Raw genomic sequence first — 18941 nt, 5'->3', positions numbered from 1 at the left:
TGTGTGTATACACATAATATTTTTCCAGTTTTACACACATATTTTTCCAGTTTCAGCTATAGTTATGAAGTAGTTTCATATATAACCTAAATCACCTTTATTGCCATTATCATAGTTCAGGAAATCTAGTGTAAGTAACTTTAATCTTTTTGACATCTATTTTGCTATAAAATAGTACCTGCCTTTTAAAAGTACCTCAGCAGCTTTATGGTGAAGGCACTTGGTGAGGGTGGTGTCAGGAAATTTATCTCTTATTTTCTCTATTTATTATTTGATAACTCTTAAAGCACGTAATACTTGAGAATTTTTCCTTTTGTAAAACTTGTCTCAGTTGTAAAATGTGTTTTTGTTTGTCTTTTATTTATTTCCCTATAGAAGATATTTAGCTTTCTAGAAGAAATTGAGTAGAAAGTCTTAGAAATGAATAGAAAGCCTGTATTTTTTCACATTTTTTATGAAATTATTATGAAATTTTCTTTATAACGTTTTAAGCTGTTTCATTAGGATGATTAGTACCAACATCATTAGACTCAACATTATTTTCAGGAACTTAGTAAGGGGAAAAAATGGCCACCCTGTTTTCTCTTTGTGTTAATGTGGCAGATAAAAGCATCTTAGAATTGCAACTTGTGATTTCATGGTGAGCAGGAAATTATTGACATTTCTTATTAGGCTACTTGGTAAAAGAGTAATATGTCACTTCTGTGTTTGAATATATTTATACATGTTTAAAACCATTCAGTAAAGCCACTGAGAGGAAAACCAATCAGTTGATTAAATAAGAGCATTATAACAGTGAGTTCTATAATTTACATAAGAAACTCAAACTTTCTTTACCTCTCTTTATCTTTACCATCTCAAATAATTTCATCTTATTTGATACTAGGAACAGAGAATGACTTAAAATTTAGCTATAATTCTCAAAGCCTAATAGATATTTTGTATTTCACTGTGATAGTACTCAACATTGCTCAGAATTCCTACCTATATAATAATAAAATAATAAGTTAAAATTTATTAAAATCATCCTGTATTTGAGAGTTTTTTATTTGTAATTATATTTTTAAAGCGAATGTATTTATGTAGCACTGTCTGTGTTGATTTATACTGACAGATTAAGTTTTACTTAGAGTATCTGTGCCTCAGATATATCTGCTAACCAGATTTCACAATCGTTCTATTAAGGAAAGACTAGAAAATTGCTTTAAGACCTCATCTGGAATTGTTCTCATAGTTATGGTCTGTCTTTCTAGAATTTGACATAATTCTCTTGCATCACAGTAATTTGTTCCAACTCTGTTGACAATGTCTACTTGAGTAGGGCTTTTTCTCTGCCATTAGTTATAGCACCTGGTTTTGGAAATACAGATGCAGTGGTGCTTTCCACATGAATAGTGCTGAAAATAAAGAATTTCATAATGAATTAGTATGACATCTCACATTAACTTTACTGTTTAGGCAGAGTAAATTTATTATGAACTTTTGTTTCACATGTTAAATGCATGTAAAGGGTCCGGCAGAAAATTTATTTTGAGCTCAACTCTTTTTACTAATTTATTTTTTGTGCGTTTTCCTGAATTTTGAAAAACAAAAGGTTTGATGGCCATTTTATTTAACTTTGTTTCAGTTATTTTTGTTAGTGGAAATAAACAGTTGGGGCATGTACCATCTGATACAGATGCATTCCTGATACAGATAATTACACAGGCCTAAGGACAGGTATACAGAAATAGTTAAGGATTTCAGTTTCTTCTTGTTGGTTGTCAATCTCATTTTGCTAAGGTGACTTTTTAAAATTATCTTGTGATTTTATGGTTTTCAGAATGTATAGGAAATAGTGAGGGAGACTATTCTGAACTTTAATAAATTTAAATGCATTACTAATAGGTAATATTTATGGAGTACCTAGTATGAGGTAGGCACTATATTGTGCACTTTACATATTTTATCTCATTTAGTCCTCACAGTAACTGTAAAAGGTGGTATTTATATCTTCATTTTATGTATGAGAAAAAGAATGTTCTTAAGGGAACATTCTTTTGCTAGGTCATGCTAATAGATGATAGAACTGAGGCATGAACCCAGTCTGTCTGACTACACAAAAATCTGTGTTTTTCTTTGTAGCACTGTCTGGCAAGTGTATATTTCATGAAAGAACTGATCGTAGTGTGAAAACGAAAGGAAACTGGAGAAGGGGCAGGAAAAAAAGATAGCATAGAATTCCTAATTGTGGAGGAAGGAAAAATTGACCATCATCAGACCATATACACCAGAATGTAGAAATAAACAGCTTACAACCAGCAATTTTTGAAAGAGATGTGATTTAAAAAGATGAGGTGGTCTTTTAAAAGGCTATGACTATGATCATGATCCTGAGAACAAGGAGGAGTAAATCCCACTGCTTTTGAAGAGATTGTGGAAAAAACAACCATTCACTTTCCTTTTTATCAAGAAGAAAGATTTCACCCTGAAAGTTTAAATTAAAGATTGGGTAAAATTAGATAGTGTCAAGAGGGATAGTTTATTTACTTTAAGTGAGTCCCAGTGTTCAGGCACAAGCAAATTATATTCTTAATGACTGAAAGAACTTCTATATGTAATTATAGAACAGTTGTCATTAATCTTAGGAAGTTTTACAGAATGGGACAGTAGAAGATTCATAGTGGGCAAATAGTATCTTTCTCAAAGAGAGGAAAAAATACATTATGAAAACTACAGTAAATCAGTGTCAACTTTTAGCATAATTCTAGATTGAGTTTTAAAACATGATAAACATGATTTTAGTTGTTAGGAAATGAAAATATTACTACATGCTCACTAGAATGGCTAAAATTTTTTTAAAATTGAGTACTGGCAAGGATGTGAAAGACCCAGAACTCATCTATGCTGCTCGTGGAATGTAAAATGTTATAGGCACTTTGGAAAATATTTTCACAGTTTCTTAAAAAGTAAAACTTACCAACTATTCCCAGCTTTTCTATTCCTAATATTTTTTATTTAAGAGAAATAAAAACTAGTTGTACATGAGTATACAACTGTATTTGTAATAACCCCAAACTGGAAACACCCCAAATGCTATCAACAAGTGAATGGATAAACAAGCTGTGGTGTATTCATAAGAGAATACTACTCTACAATAAAAGAGAACGAACTATTGCTACTTATGATAACATGGATGCGTCTCAGAATTATAGTGCTAAGTAAAAGAAGCTGGGCAAAATAGAATATGTGCTGTATGATTTAATCTGTATAAAATTTTAGAAAGTACAAACTAACAGTAGTGACAAAAAGGTCAGTGGTTGCCTGGGGATAGGATAGAGGAAGAGATGGGTTACAAAGAGACAAGAAAAACCTTTGGAGGTGATAGGTTCATTATATTGATTGCAGTGAAGTTTTCTTACGGGTATGCCTATGTTGAAACTCATCAAATGTACATTTAAAATATGTGCGTTTTAATGTATGTTAAGTATACCTCACTAGAGTTGTTCTAAAAAAGATGATTTCGAGCTTGTATAATAGGAAGTGATATTTGCATAAAGTTTGTACTGGACCACTAAGAGCAGGGCATGTGAAACTAAGTTCATTGGGGAGAAGGCGTAAGGTCTCTTAGGCTGGTAGCCACATAGACTACCTTAGATGTATTCATATTTTTATATGTGAGATATTTAACTGTCTGCTGTGATAAAAATAAAATATAGTTAGTCGGGTTTGTAGAGTTTCACACCCTAAAATGTAATACCTGGAACACTGAATGCACCAGGCCAGAAACACCATACCTGGAACATTTAGTGTTCCAGGTATTACATTTTAGGAGGAACCTAGAACATGCATCATCGTTCCTTTCTTCCTTAGACATGCCTTTGGTCCAGAGTATTAGAAGATGTCTCTTAGGGTGCAAGTTATCCACAACAGACAGAATTTAGGTTATGAAACATCTCTGTTTATTACTCAGAGAGTTACATAGCTAACTTAACAGTTTTCTGGGCTTCATGGCTCATAAATCCATAGATTCTATCTGAGTTCATTTACCTTGCACAATCCTAAACCAGGGGCATCCTGCTAAAAACAAAAACATTCCAAAGATAAGGACTCTCTCTCATCACAGAGAAATAGATCATGTAGGTCATTTTCCTGACTCTTCTTCCTTTCCATCATCATAGCTAGCTTTAGCAAAATGAAGGTCTATTTATACTAAAGGTGGACTGGATTTGGTCTCTACAGTTGAGGAGGACAGAACTGGTTCCAGAGGATAGAAACAGAAAGGATGCAGATTACAGCTTGCTGTATAAAGCCTTTCTGGCAGTTACTCATACATAATAGGGACTGCAGGATGGAAAATGATCCCCTGTTGGTCACGTGTACCTCCAAACAGAATGCAGGAAAGAGGAGCTTCTGCTTCTCATGGAGCTGGAACTTGATGGCCTCCATTTTCCATCCAGCCTTCTCTAGTAGAGTAATGCCATTATCTATTTATGTTCTTATATTTTACCATCTTTATTGACTTAGAGGAGAAGAAAGACATTTTTCTAAACTCATTTAATTCTACTTACTGTTGTTGTTTGTTTGTTTGTTTTTTGAAATAGTTTATTCTCTCAGTTTTCTCAAGGCATTTGTGATTTCTTTTTTTCTCCTCAGTTTAAGATTCTTAATGTGCCCATGTCTTCCCAACTTGCTGCAAATCATTGGAACCAGCAACAGGCAGAACAAGAAGAGAGGATGAGGATGAAAAAGCTCACATTAGATATCAATGAACGGCAAGAACAGGAAGATTATCAAGGTATAAAATCACTTACAGGACAGGTGGAAAATTTTGATGCCTTTTAGGTTTTTTAAATATAGAATATCAGAGTTGTTATTCTTGACCTTTCCATGCCATATTTGTATATATTTAATCTGAGAAGCTGATTGTTTTTAATATTTCATTCTATTGTCATTTTTCTCTCACTTATTTTTAAAGTAACAACAATGTAATTTTCATCATAATTTGCTAACTCCATAATTATTTAGATTCCACACTGTTAGAGCTGTGTTTGCAAGTGAGATAATAATTCGTGTTTAATCACCCCACAGTTGACAGTTGTCAGTCAACTGTGAGCAAATTAACTCAAGTATTATTTTCTTTTGTCTATTTGGGAATCCTGGTCTCAAGGACCCCATATTCCTTCAGACTTGAGGATATGCCCAAATTAGGATTCTAGTTTTATGCAGACATGTTCAGCACTCTTGGATTAACTGGAACCTTATGTGTAGAGTCCATGGACACTTCATAAACCAGCCTTTAGGCATTTCTGTGGCACCCAGATTTTCAAGCCATAATATGGCTGTTTATGTAGCATTGTACTGACAAACTGCTTTTCGTGCAAGAGATTGTTATGTAAATAAATACTTGGTTTTCTTTCTTCAAGTCCCACTTTTAGAATCTCCTCTTCTAGCTGACACCCAGCACTCCTAATAATGAAGAGTAATAGCTGACAGTGTGAGTGCTTATTGTGCACCAGACACTGTTTTGTATGCTTTTCCAGAGCATTTAATCTCACAACAATTCTATGAGATAAATGTTTATTATTATCCCCATTTTACATTTAGGGAAACTGAACTGAAAGTCCCACAGCTAATAAGTGGCAGAGCTGGGATTTGAACCAATATAATTACTGTACTATATTGCTTTTGTTACTGTTTTACTGCCTCACAAGAACTTATATAGTGGCTAGACTGATGATAGGGGGACATTGGATGTTGAAGAGCACATCTCATCTCTTGATTGCTTTCATGGGGTAGGGTACATTTACCAGAGTTCACTGCCTTTTCTGTTTTGCTCCTCACTACAGAAATGCTGCAGTCTCTTGCCCAGCGCCCAGCTCCGGCAAATACCAATCGGGAGCGGCGGCCGCGATACCAGCATCCAAAGGGAGCGCCTAATGCGGATCTAATCTTTAAGACTGGTGGGAGGTAGGACGGCCTCTCCATTTCTCCCTTGGTTAACTTTGTTTTTCATGATGTCCATGTGAACACGTTAGATAGTCCTGCATTGTACTTATTCTACAGGCCTAACTCCTAGCAAAATAGAAAAGTCTTTGAGTTGTAGATATTTGAGAAAAGAAAACCTGTTTGTACAGTGGTTACAGTTTTTTGGGTTTTTGTGTGTGTTGTTTTGTTTTTTTTTTTTTAATCTTGATTTCAGCCACTGGTTTTGGCTTTCACTCTTTCCAAGTGGATTTCTCTGGGTAAATTTAACCCTTTTGTATTTGTAGAGAAACCTGCTATAGATCAGTTTGAGAAAAATCATAGGCCTTGTGTTAGGATCTCTCAGGTCAATGTTAAGTCATTTTAATGTTTACAAAACTCAAAACCTGTGTACTAGACTTTCAACCATGCAGGTTGAGTTTGTTTTGAGGTATTTTGTTTGGGTTTTTTTGTTAATTATATAAAATGTCCTGCTGGGACTTATGCCAGTTCTAGTTGAACTTGAGTTGCTTAATGTGAAATAATTAAAACTCTATAAGGCATTTCACATAGAAGATGTTTAATAAAGCCTCATTCATCTCTTTTTAAGGAATAAAGCTATTTAAAGTTTTTCTTGGATCTGATCTAAAGACCCATACCATCAGCTCAATGTTCTGTTTTGTGGTTGGGTCGTGATCAGAAGTGACATTGGCTTTGCTGCATTTACTGATCCTCCTCCTCAGGGTATTAGTGTTTAGACTGAGGATATACATCAGGCCCAAGATGTCACCATCTTGTTGGGGCCAGGCTGCCAAGTGTAGAAGGGAGTGTGCCAGGAGTACCAGGACGAGTACATTGTTGAGAAGAGTAGCATTGGGGAATTGCAGATGTTAGAGCTTATGTCTTTTTTACTCACTAAACATATTCGTGTGTTCCTGATAACATTTTTTTTTTTAACTATATGCTCAGACAACTCTAATCAAATTGCAGTTTAGAAAAACTGGTTGTTGTAACAGTTTAGCAATCTGTTTTTCAACATTTGTTGAGTGTAATGTTTTTAGATATCTAATTTATAAATGCTGTACAAACCCATCTAATTAGGCATAAGAAGATATTAGGTTATTTTTAATTATCTAAACTTCATTAAAGTCTCCTAATAAAACTTTTTATTGCTAATTGTAGAAGAAGGTAAGTAGGTTAACATGCCATGAAAATATTAGTTTCCTGCTTTTGTATTTTATTAGAGTAGCTTTAAATATATATCATAGTGGTCTTGATAATACCTCTTTCCTCTTCTTGCCTCTTGATTGGAGGATAGAACTGTTAGAATATTTTTATCTTGGTGTTTTCCATCTACTTCTCCTATCCGTATTGCAGCTTAGCATCTCTGAACACCATTATTTCTATTAATACCTGATCCCTTCTCCAGTCATATTGTACCTATAGTGTCTTTTCCTAACTTCTAAATGTTTGGGTGACTTTACATAATCAATAAGTATGATATTCGATGCATAATTGATATCTGCAGTAGGATTTGCTCTTGTGAGCTTACATGAATCCAGCATCCACCGTGGGTACACTATGGCAAATTAAAAAGTAGTAAAGGTCAAAGTTCTAATCCTCAGTCTTACAGTCCAGTGGGAAAACCAAGTACAGTTACTTGAAAGAGCTAATTCTGCACTGGTCATATATTTCTTTAAAAAATTACTGATTGTGAGTCTGTTTAAGTACCAAGCATTTCTTAGGCACTAGGGAACAAAAATATGGAACAAAAACAGATATGTAAACTTAAATATACTCTCATGGATATGTATATGAACACAAAGGTATGCCTTTCTTAGTTTGCTATCAGTTTTTCAGCCATTTTTGTAAATCATTTACCATTCTGTTTTCCTTCCTCCTTCAAGACCCCCGGTTAGCCCAACTTTGAAGAACTGGCTACATTTGTTCTTTCTTTGTCACACTGACTCTGGTCTGCTACCTCCCCTGCCATTTCACTGAAACTGCCTTCCCCCCAGCCGCCTCCTAGTCTTTTTCAGGGGTCTCGTAGGCTATCTCAGAGTACTGAGCATGTGGGCCCTCCTTTTCTTCTTGGCAAACTCTCTTCCCTTGACTCTGCTGTCTCCTCTTCCATCCCTGACGCCTGCTACTCCTGTCTCCTGACTCCTTTCTGGACTTGCCTTTGCCTGGAGATGCTCCGTCTCTAGTTTTTAACTGTATATTCAACTGTTTTCTAAACAGCCACCCAGATGTCTCGTGGGAACATAAACCTTCGTGTGTCCCCTGCCCCCAAGCCACTCTCTACTGTGTTCTCCGGCTCAGCGAATGGAAACACTGCCCACCTAGTCATCCAAACTAGAAAGGAGATTTTACTTTAAATTCTTCTCTCCCTCAATTTCCATATCTAGTTAATTAACAAGTCCTCTGGTTCTACTGCTGAATGATTCTTACACTTGCCCATTTTATTCTACTTCCACTGAGAAATTCTAGATCCAGCTACAATCCACTCTCATTCAGTTACTGCTAAACAGCCTCCTGGTCTACGTCTCACTCTCTAGTTTCAACCCCTTCTGTTTCATTCTCTTTGCTATACCCACAGCGTTTTTTCTAAAATGCAAATCTGCTCTTTGATTATGTGAGCTCTTCAGTGAGTCCTCATGGCTTGTAGGATAAAGTCCAAACTCCTCATATCCAAACCTGGTTAACACAGCTCTGCACGATGGGGGTGCACTTACCTTATTGGCTTTATACATTGCTGGTTTTTTCCCCTTCTCCCAACCAGGCTGGCCTTTTAGTTCTTATTATGGTTTTTTGCTTCTCTTTGGAACCCTCTCGTGCTTTTCCTGGATAGCTCCTGCTCCTCTGTCGGGTCTCACCTCAGTGTTCTAAAGTCTGACGAAGGTCACCATGTATGCACTGCCCTTGTTCACTGTCTGTTCATAGACAGTGATAATCACCTGCTAACTTGTCCCTGTCCCCTGTGAGATTGGGGGCAGAGGCAAAGCCATTATAGCTCCTTCATAGCTCTTGGGGCCTGGCACATAATAGATGCTCAGTAAGTACTTGTGGAATGGGCAAAAGGCCTTTTAAAAATCTATGTGTAGTCATTTAATAAACTTTCTCTGTGTTTTGCTCCCTAACTCTTCTTTCCTCTTGTTTCTTGATTTTGTAAGAGTCCCAACTCTTGAGCGACCCATTCTACCTGTTTTAAATCTCTTAAAATTGTAACTCAAAGAAAAAAAATCATCACTTGTCCTTCACTCTTAAAACAGCCCTCTGTAAAGGCCCTTTTGTCCTATTTTCAAAACCTGTGCTGTTACAATGCAGGTGTGGATGAACAGTGTAGAGGAAGAAGCAGATGTGTAAATGTGAGTTTTCGAGCATTTTGAGCAAATATTCTTTATCATTTTTTTAATCATAAGTTTTAAGTGAAGAAATGTAGTCATTTGAAAGAACATAATTGATGGGGTGGAGCCTCCTAGTGGTTTGACTCCTCTTTATTCTATTTTTAGCTGGGCCAGACTTAGTAGAAATGTGTATATAGACGGTTTATCACATACCTTTAAGGAGAACATGCTGAGCAAGGAATTCTTGTACAAAGGAGCGAAAAGAAAATTCTGTGAGGTCTAAGAAACTTTTCAGTTTGATTCTTAAATCGGCTAGTGCTTTTTAAAAAGATTAATTATTAATATTGTTGACGTTACATGGCAGATAAAGGGAAATTTATTTGGGAACTTGTTATTAAAGCAGTTTAATGTTTTCCTTATTTGTGGATTTTGATAAGGCTTCCAAACACTATTTATGATTTTCACATTTTTTAATCAGGATTGAAATAGGGCTGTAAGTTACAATATCAGCCTTTCTCACTGGGCAGTAATGCTCTAACAAAGTATAGGCATTTGCTTATAATGAGTTAAAATGCTTTAAGTAAAACAATTAACCATGTGTCTCATAGTACAAGACTTAGGTTGTTTTTTACTCCAGTAGTGTTGAAAAAAACAGAAGTTTGGCATCTTTGGCAAGTGTTCATATTAAGATGGTTTATATGCTACCAGTTCATATGGATTGCACCAGTGCTCCTCAAGCTTTAAAATATATAATTTAATCATCTTGACTTTTATTAGGTTACTGGTGCTGATTCAGTTCTCACTAGCTCTCAGGTGATGTCAAAGCTGCTGGAATGTGGACCAGACTCTGAGTAGCAAGGGGTTATACTATCAGACCTTTTTAAATCCATCTTAATAAGGAGGGTATGCACTTTTTATTAGATATTCTCTTTGTGTCCTTATCGTAGGGTTAAATAAGTGATAGTGTTGTTATCAAATAGCAAGTTCCTCCTAAATTAGCATTTAATCCAAAGTATAAGTTGTAAGTAGTTTTTGGGCTCTTAGATTTTTAAACCTCTCATTGTTTGCTTATAAATTAGTCAAGTGACACCCCCTACACTATAACTAGTAATGTAGGTGTATCTTGCTTATCAAAGACTATGAGCATTTTTTTTCTTTCATTCATTGCATTATTTAAAGTATTCTGTTTTGGACCATTCCTTTGTTTTGATTTCAGGAGAGAGAATTTTCTCTTTATTTCTCTCAGAGAATACTTGAGTTATTGATCTTTTTTCCATTTAGTTCAGTTCTGCACAAGTTATGGATCTATCCAGCTGAAGATATACTTTTTCATACTTGCATTTTATTCTTCGAAAGTTTCTCGTTAATGTAGCTTGCTTGTGAAAAACAGTTAGTTTTCTAGAGCTTCCATAAGAAAGTGCCACAAACTGGGCGACTTAAACAACAGAACTGTTTGTCTCACGGTTCTGGAGGCCAAAAACCCAAGGCTGAGGTGTCTGCAGGATTGGTTATCTCTGAGGGCTCTGACAGTGAGGAGAAATCTGTTCTGTGCCCCTCTCATAGCTTCTGGTGGTTTGCCAACAATCTCTGGTGTTCCTTGGCTCCTGCAGCACCATCCTACGATCTCTGCCTTCATCTTCATGTGGCATTCTTCCTGTGAGTGTGTCCAAATCTCTCATTGTTGTAAGGAAAAGATAGTACTGGATTAGGGGCCCGTCCTATTCATTTTACTAATTACATAAGCAATGACCCTGTTTCCAAATAAGGTCACGTCCTGAGGTACTAGGGATTAGACTTCAACATAGGAGCTTTGGGAGTACACACTTCACCATAACACAAACCACAAGTTCTCTGCATCTTAGAAAGAAGTGATAGGAAGGATACCCAGGTCACTGTCAGAATTGCTCTTGTTAGTGCCCCCTACAGGCTCCTGCTGCGTCTACTCTAGTAGGAGTCTTTGTGCTCCTTTAAAAGCACTCATTTGTCTGGAGACGGCAATAAACAGTGCTTGATGATGTTTAGGCGTTCTTTTCTTGCCGGAGGTTTGTCCTCTGTCCTAGTTCTTTAACATTGCCCTGTTTGTGCCTCTAGGAGACGTTGACCCAGCAGCACGTGTCATTTCATTAGGTCCTGTATCTGATGTTGTGGATAGTGGAGTCCTCCAGCAATTGAGCGAGAGCAGTGGACACATCTCAGCATGTCGGTCTAGAGAGTTGCGAATCCAAACCTGGGACAGGCTGGGGCCGTGAGGCGGAAACAGCAGCCTCTGCCAACAACGGAACAAGCCCACGCTTCCAGATAAGGCATAAACAGCCTTTTGTAATGGAAATCACGTGAGGGTTAATCTTCTCTTGAGAATGGCAGTCAAGAAATGAGATGGTTAACTTGACTACTGAGCAGTTATACCCAGAAGAGCGTCAATGTGTCAATGAGATGACTGAGCCGGAGAAGAAATGGTTGTAATGGTAATGGTATGGGGGAAATGAACTTGAGTTTTAAACTTGATTTGAGTTACAGTGTCTCTGAATTGAACATCCCATGTTGGAAGAAGATACATTTGGGGGCTCCAGGACTACAGTAGAAAAGTATAGAGCAAGCAGTAAAATCTTCTAGTAAAAACTTACATGCAGGACAACAAAATGATGAAAGATATCCAAATACCAGATAATCCACCAGGAAGGCTTTTGTGTAGGAATTTGTTTCAAGAGGAACAAGGGATGAGGGAGAAAAATCAGTTTTATCCATCAGAGTCAGTGATATAAAGTTGCCTATTGGGGTAAAAGAAAAATGTGAAGACTGTTAGTATGCAAAGAGCATGGATTCAGATGGCTTAGGGAAGTCTGACACCAGCCTGAGAAGAGGGATACTGAGCCCATTGTAAGTATCATTGAAAACAACATGCCAGTCAGCATGCACAGAAAATGGACGAAGGACAACAAGAAGTGGATCAGAAGATTTTGTTGACCTTCATGGGTTTACAGCCTCTGTCTCTAAACAAAGTATGGAAACAGTAGAGCTTTTATTTTGCTTTTGTTTTTTTGTTTTGTTTTGTTCTCACCCCTCCCCCCAAATAGAAATGAGGGTTCTTAGTCTGTTTCTGGCAATCTGTTAATTTATTAGGATAGTTGTCTTTCGTTTGCTTTCCAGTAGGCATAGTAAATTTAGTTAAAGAGCACATCTGTATGCTACAACTTGATTACATCTTTTTTCTAGCTATTTTGCATTTTTTCTTTTACCATGTTTCAGTTTCTGCATGTAGAATTAAATAAGAAACAAAACCTGTAAAGTTGTAACATTTCACATGGAAATGCTGCCCGATCTTCACCAGCTTCAGAAATCTGACCTTTGCCGATGCTGCAATAAAGTGTTGTAATTTAGATCTGGTGTGGTTGCGTTTTATTTGGTTTGGGAAACCTATTAAATGGGTAACTCATGTCTTCCACGGTCGTCTTCGTGTTTTATATGGGCTGGGAGGCGATTTCTTCAGCACGTCGCCAGCAGCGTTGCTCTCGCTTCAGCATCTGTATTCTGCATTGTTGTCCTGGGCGCCTGAGTTAGCAGCTTACCTTTGGGTCAGTACAAAAAGTAGCCTGTGGAGTCCAGTGGAATAAACATTCTTAGAATAGGCTTAAAGCTGGTTAAGATGGAAAATGTTGGGACAGCACAGTCTAGCATGGGGCAGTGGTCATGATTTCACCCGAGTGTGTGCAGCAGGGGTGACAGAGCCTCTGAGGCAGACAAGGCAGAAACGAATCACAAGAACCACTGTTTTCAGTTGCTTTCCAAGGCTTACACAGTTCAAAGGAGTGACTGTACTCATTATTGCTAAAATAACTAAAATTCAGCTGAGTCATTAGAATTTGAAAAGATAGAATTTGAATAATAAAAGGGAGTTTCAAAACTCTACTTAATTCTGTTAACCCTATTTTCCAACCCTCTTCACCATGTTCATCACTGTCCTGTATGCTGTTACTCTATTCTGTATTGGGGAGAATGGTTGACAAGTTTTGTCATTTCATATGTCTAAGTTTTAAATTGTTCGGGGAGCCAGGGATGATTGTACTATATATCACGGACAAGGCAGAGAATATCTGAATGTCAGCTGTGGTAATTCACCTTCATTCACCTTTCATCTGTCATCTAGAAAGAACAAGATCACTCATAGGTGTAACATGTTTTGGGAAACATGACAAGTGGATCAAATAGGGTGGTCTGCAACATCGATACTTCATTCAGTTAGATTGCTGTGACAATGATAGCTTACTGGTGACCAAAAGATCAGTGATATGTAAATAGGTTCTGTGTTAACCACCAAGAAGCTTGCTATATGTATTTTTTAAATGAGATGAAAGGTCTACATTTTTGAGAACACTATGATTGTGATAGCTTTGTCCATCTTTTAGGCCTCTCAGAATCCACTGAAGGAAGCAGATGTTAACAAATCAGATGTTAGCTGTCAGACTTTGCCCTTTGATCCACTGATTCCTTTTGGGGGACTAATAAGCTAAAAAGGCCTCTGGGAACCTAACTCTGTCCAGGTGAGTCCTTGTACCAGCCTGTGAGAGGTGCCCAGGCCCCTTGCATGCTCTTATATTCATTGCAAACTGGCAGCCAGACAGAAGAATACAGATAATAGACAAAAGCAAGACTAGAAAAGTAAAATCTGCTTAAGATAGAGAAACACAAGACGGCGTGGTGCAGACCTCTGGGAGGCCCCGGTTGGTTATCCTGGGAGGTGTGGAATGTTAGCATTGGAAGAACGACTCAGTTCTCAATGGGGAATCATCCTGAGAGGTGCAGTAAGATCAGTCATTGGTGGTGTCAGAGTTTTGTGATTAGCAGAAATAGCTTCATTATAGGAAGGAAATAGACCAGGATTGGTGAGGCCAGCAGCCAAGAGAGAGAGACCTCAAGATTTTTTAATAACTCTGTCCATATCATAAAATATCTTTGTAGTACTCGGAATACCTGAGATAATGGTTTTTTAAAAAATATTTTATTATAAAAGAAAGAAAATACATCTCAGGTTCCCTTTTAAAATGGTTTTAAGGTTTTTTTACATTCGGGGTAAACTTCCAGCTACCCAGAAACCCATCGTGTTATTTAGTTGCAAATGAAAGATACCTAATTTGAATTTGCTAAACTCACAGGAGATTGTTGTAAGTATCCTAAAGTTTGAAATCAACACAAGAATATTGTCGAGCTCTAGAAATAACTAAATGCAGTCAGAACTCACATGTTCATTCTGCTCCTCAGCATCATTCTTCACTGTCTCAGTCTGCTCAGGCTGCTATGACAGAATACCACAGACGGCTGCTTAAACAGTAGTCATTTATTTCTCATGGCGCTCAAGACTGAGGTGCCAGCATTGTCAGTTTGCAGTGAAGCCTCTCCTTGGCTTGCAGCTGACCACCTTCTCACTGTGTCCTCACACAGCCTTTCTTCTGCACATCCCTGGTATCTTCCTCTTATAAGGACAGCAGTCCCATGAGGTTAGGGACCCACCTCTATGACCTCATTTAACCATATTTACCTCCTTAAAGGTCCCACCTCCAAGTACTGCCACACTGGAGGTGGGGATAGGGCTTCAACCTGTGAATTGGGGGTGGAGGGTGCAATTCAGTCCATGACACTCACTTTAAACTTGGCTGCCATGAGCTCCTGAGCTTTCTATCTTGCAGATAGGGAGATGACTGACTCGGCAACCAAGTGTGCCTACCCAAAGAGCTGTTGGCTTCAAGCTTGTCACAGTCGTCTGTCCTTGGACCTGTGATCTGTGGTCAAGGGGTCTGTCCTGTGAAATCATGGCTGCTCCCCAGGAGCGTTAAGAATTATCTGGGGGAGGGCCACTTCCTTCACTCAGTTATCCAAAATTGGGTTCTCTCAGGTTTTAAATGTGAGGTTTACCACATAGCTGTAAGTTTGTTTCTGAAGTTTGGTTTTTAAACAATTCCAAATATTCTATCTATACAAGCTCTCATTAGAACATCTCTTTTACTCTATGGCTGGCCCCTGGGGGTAGCTGTCCAAGTTCTCAGTCTGGTGTTCTTCCCTAGACTTGTTTTGAATGAAAATAAAATAGAGGTGGAAGTAATTTGAATTTTAAAATACTAAGCATTCTATATAAGTAAAATCACATTTTTGACATTCTTATTTAAATGTGATTTTTTTTTTAACCTTTGGAAATCCAAAAGACATTTAGCCATCTTCTGTTATCTCAGTAGATATGCTTCTTTCTGGAGAAGTAACTTTGAAAATAAATGTTTGTTTCCTTGGAAATGGTTCCAATTTTATAGTTACCAGGAAATGCATTTCGAATTCTGTTGAGTATGTGCATGTATGTGTACCAGTACTTATGTTTTTTACCCTTTCTTTGGTTCCTACATGATAATATATAGACAGTTTTATTTTGGAGTTACGGTTGTATATAAATACTTGGTGACTTTGGGAAGAGAAAGATTTGTTGAGAAATACTAATTGACCCCGTTCTATATACCAGGCACTGATCTAAGCACTGGAGATACAGAGGTGGCCTTGCTCTTTTGGGACTGACATTACAGTAGGGGAAGCAGACAAGAAGTGAAAAACTGAATTTAAGTGATGATATCTATAAAGCGCTTATTGCAATGAGTGGCACATAGGAAGGATTCGTTTGGTGGTAGCTACTGTTATTACAGCTCTGCATTTGCTGTTTCTTCTGCCGGGAATGCCCTCCTCTTTACTACCTGGCTCCTGCTACTTGCCTTTCAAGATTTAGTTCAGGCTTCACCTCCTTGCTGTCCTCCCCACCCCCGATTCAATTTAGGTGCTTTTCTTGAGCTTTATCAAAAAGCCTCTCCGCCTGCCTGCTTACCTCCTGGGAAAAGTGAGTTTTAGAGGAGGGGGTTACTCTGCCGTTGTTTTTGTAAAAGAGACAAGCAGAGCCCCTTGTATAGGAGTGTAAGGCTAGAAATGGGGGCCCCTGTGAAGTGCTCTGTAAGTGCTTCCCCCTAGGCCGTGAGGGAATCTGCTCAACCCCAGGAGGAGTGCATGGCCGTGTTACAAGCCACTTGCCCCTGCCACATTCGGAACAGGACTTCTGCACTTGACCTGAATGCTGTCTGACCTTAACTCTCAGTTGTCTGGCTTGATCAGTCGAGTTCAGGAATTTAGAAAGTGGAAACAGGTCCCACCAGTCTGCCATGTCCCCAGTTCACAGTGACCCTAGATAGTGGCATGGCCACTTTGAGGTCAGCGCTGGTGGGTAATTTCTCATCTGGACTGGTGGGCAGAGAACGTCATTCTAGTTCTGTGATCTCTCTGCTTTGTGATCTAAGAGGTGAACTGGTGGGCTTCATATATTCCCTATCCCCCGAGTTGTGTGCACCTATATACACTAGCCATTAGGGGGCGCGCAGGTCTGGGACATTTTTTCAGTAGAGACCCAGAGGCAGGTGATACCTATTATGTTCGAGGGGCAGGAAGGTGCCAAACTGACCACTGGCCACTTACTCATTAGATGTTTATTGAGAACCAGCTCTGATACTTCCTATCTGTATGACCTTGGGTAGGAATTAACCTCTAGACCTCAGTTTTCTCTTCTGTAAAATGGGGATAACTTATTAGGGTTATATGAGAAATTAATGGGATAATGGACATGAGGGTCCTAACACAGCAGCTGTTATGTAGTGAGTGCTCAGTAAAGGTTAAGTGGTGACAGCAGTATTACTACTGCAGCTTCTGTGTGCCAGATGCAGTGTTGGGTCCAAAACTGACCAAGCAGGCTCTGCTGTTGGAGAACTAATAAAGCTTTCAAGTGTGCAGAGAGTGAATATCAAGTTCAGACCTGGGTGGCTAAAATCACACACAGGATTTCCAATAAACTATTGCCCAGGAAAAAATGTGCCTCAATAGCGGTGGGAATGCCACCCTTCTGGTGACTCTGGCCTGGATCAAATCCCATGTCCTTGTCAAATAGAGAAATAATGTCTTCATTTCCCCAGAGACCACTGGCTATTTAGATTCAGGCGTAAACCTTGTATTTTCTCATGAAATTTTTTTTATGTCTCTTTCTTCTCCAATAATGGAGTTGGTGGTTGACTTGAATATTAAGGAGAAATACATGGTGGTCCTAGTTCATGACTCTAAAAGTGTGACAGCTTCTGAGTCCTCCAACGTCCCCAGACATGAGTAGGCTGTTGGGTCAGACCACCTGAGTGTTTTTCTGAGATGTATCATGGTCGGGGGTCAGAGTGACAAAACCCCAAGGTGCCGTTTGGAACGCCGGGAATCCTCAAAACGGTACAGGCTGGTGACTTTTCTTTGAGCAGAGTGAGCCAGGAAAATGCTCCAGTGTCATCCTGAAACCGAAGTGGGTTTTTCTGGGGGCCTTGAAAGGACATTGACAAAGAATAGGAAGTGAAGGGAGCCAAACAGAACGCAGTTTTGAAATGAGAAAGCAGAGTTGTTCCTCAGTTTAATCAGTTCCAACCACCCACTTACATGTGTAGCACAAGGGCCTGCGGGAGTTGTTTTTCAAATCATTGAACCCACGTTTACCAGGACTTCTGTGTGCTCAGGGGCCATTGATTAAACATTGAGACTATGAGGAATTATAGGGAATGACCCAAATCCTTCAGTAATTTATAATCTTGTTCAAAGCCGCATGCGGAATGTGTACCCTCCCGCGTCAGCACAGGACCAGCTCCTTCGCCGCCCCGTCCCGTGATTCCGGTGTGGTGGAGGGTGCTGGCTGCGAACTAGACAGAGCCAACTGCGGTCCTGGTCCTGCCACCCACTGGGTAAGTTTCTTAACCTAAGCCTCATCCAACTCATTTGTACCATGACAAATTACGAATTTTCCAGGGTGGTCGTGAAAATCGAATGGAAAGCGTTCATTCAACACCTGTGTGCTAGGCTGAAGACACAGTGATACACAAGGCAAAATCCTGCTGCTATGGAGCTTATGTGCTAGGCGAGAAAGAAACACATAATAAAGAGAAATGAAGAAAAATATCAAATATAGATAAGCTGTGATGGACACGGTGATGTACTGCCCAGACTGCCTCCGCCGAAGGCCTTGTTCTGGAGGTGCACTATTGGCAGGTAGCCTGCAGCTGTCAGCTCCTTCTGGGGTGGGCTTAGCTGCAGATGTTGCTGGAGCTGGCCCAGGGAGGCCCACATGCAAAGACTGATCCGTGTGGGCCTAGGAAGGCTTGGCCATCCTTGACCCAAGTTGGCAATTCAAGAGCCATTCCAGCCGCACAGCCCCGCATGCGAGCTGTCGCTGAGCCTGCACCGCGGCTGACTTGCCCCTCCGCAGTGGTTGAAACAGCGCTCCCTCATAAATGTCCTGTGCTCCAAACTCCTTGGGGTCTGCTTCCCTGAGACCTAGACTGCAGCCCCAGTGCTCTGCCTGCTGACATGCTGTGACTGACGGGCCTCTTGAGATTGGGCCTGTGCGGGAGGCCTCCCTGTGAGACAGGAGGCTCAGCCAAGACCTGAGGACAGGGTCAGCTCCTGGAAGGCGGGGGAGGCGCATCTCAGATGAGGAGATGAGAGAGAAAGGGATGAGCATGGCCTGTTTGAGGAACGGAAGGAAAACCAGGAGGACGGGGAGGGAGGAAGCAGAGGAGTTTGGAGAGGCAGGGCCGCACCTGATAGGACTTTGTA

The 18941-nt window shown here is 39.4% G+C and overlaps 1 protein-coding gene across 4 annotated transcripts in view; it reads left to right on the top strand.

Moving 5' to 3' along the window:
• UPF2 (UPF2 regulator of nonsense mediated mRNA decay) overlaps positions 1-12667 on the top strand; it is a 93645-nt gene extending 80978 nt beyond the window's left edge. For all 4 annotated transcript variants that reach the window (XM_039877371.1, XM_039877369.1, XM_039877372.1 and 1 more), the window contains exons 20-22: positions 4636-4777; positions 5829-5949; positions 11382-12667. In XM_039877371.1, the coding sequence (XP_039733305.1) occupies positions 4636-4777; positions 5829-5949; positions 11382-11391 (273 nt within the window). In that variant the 3' untranslated portion in view covers positions 11392-12667. The remainder of the gene's footprint in view (positions 1-4635; positions 4778-5828; positions 5950-11381) is intronic.
• The last annotated feature ends 6274 nt before the right edge of the window (positions 12668-18941 follow it).

The sequence above is a fragment of the Pteropus medius genome, unplaced genomic scaffold (genome assembly GCF_902729225.1).
Source record: "Pteropus medius unplaced genomic scaffold, Ma_sr-lr_union100, whole genome shotgun sequence".
NCBI lineage: Eukaryota > Metazoa > Chordata > Mammalia > Chiroptera > Pteropodidae > Pteropus > Pteropus medius.
This window is presented reverse-complemented; position numbering and strand designations above follow the sequence as displayed.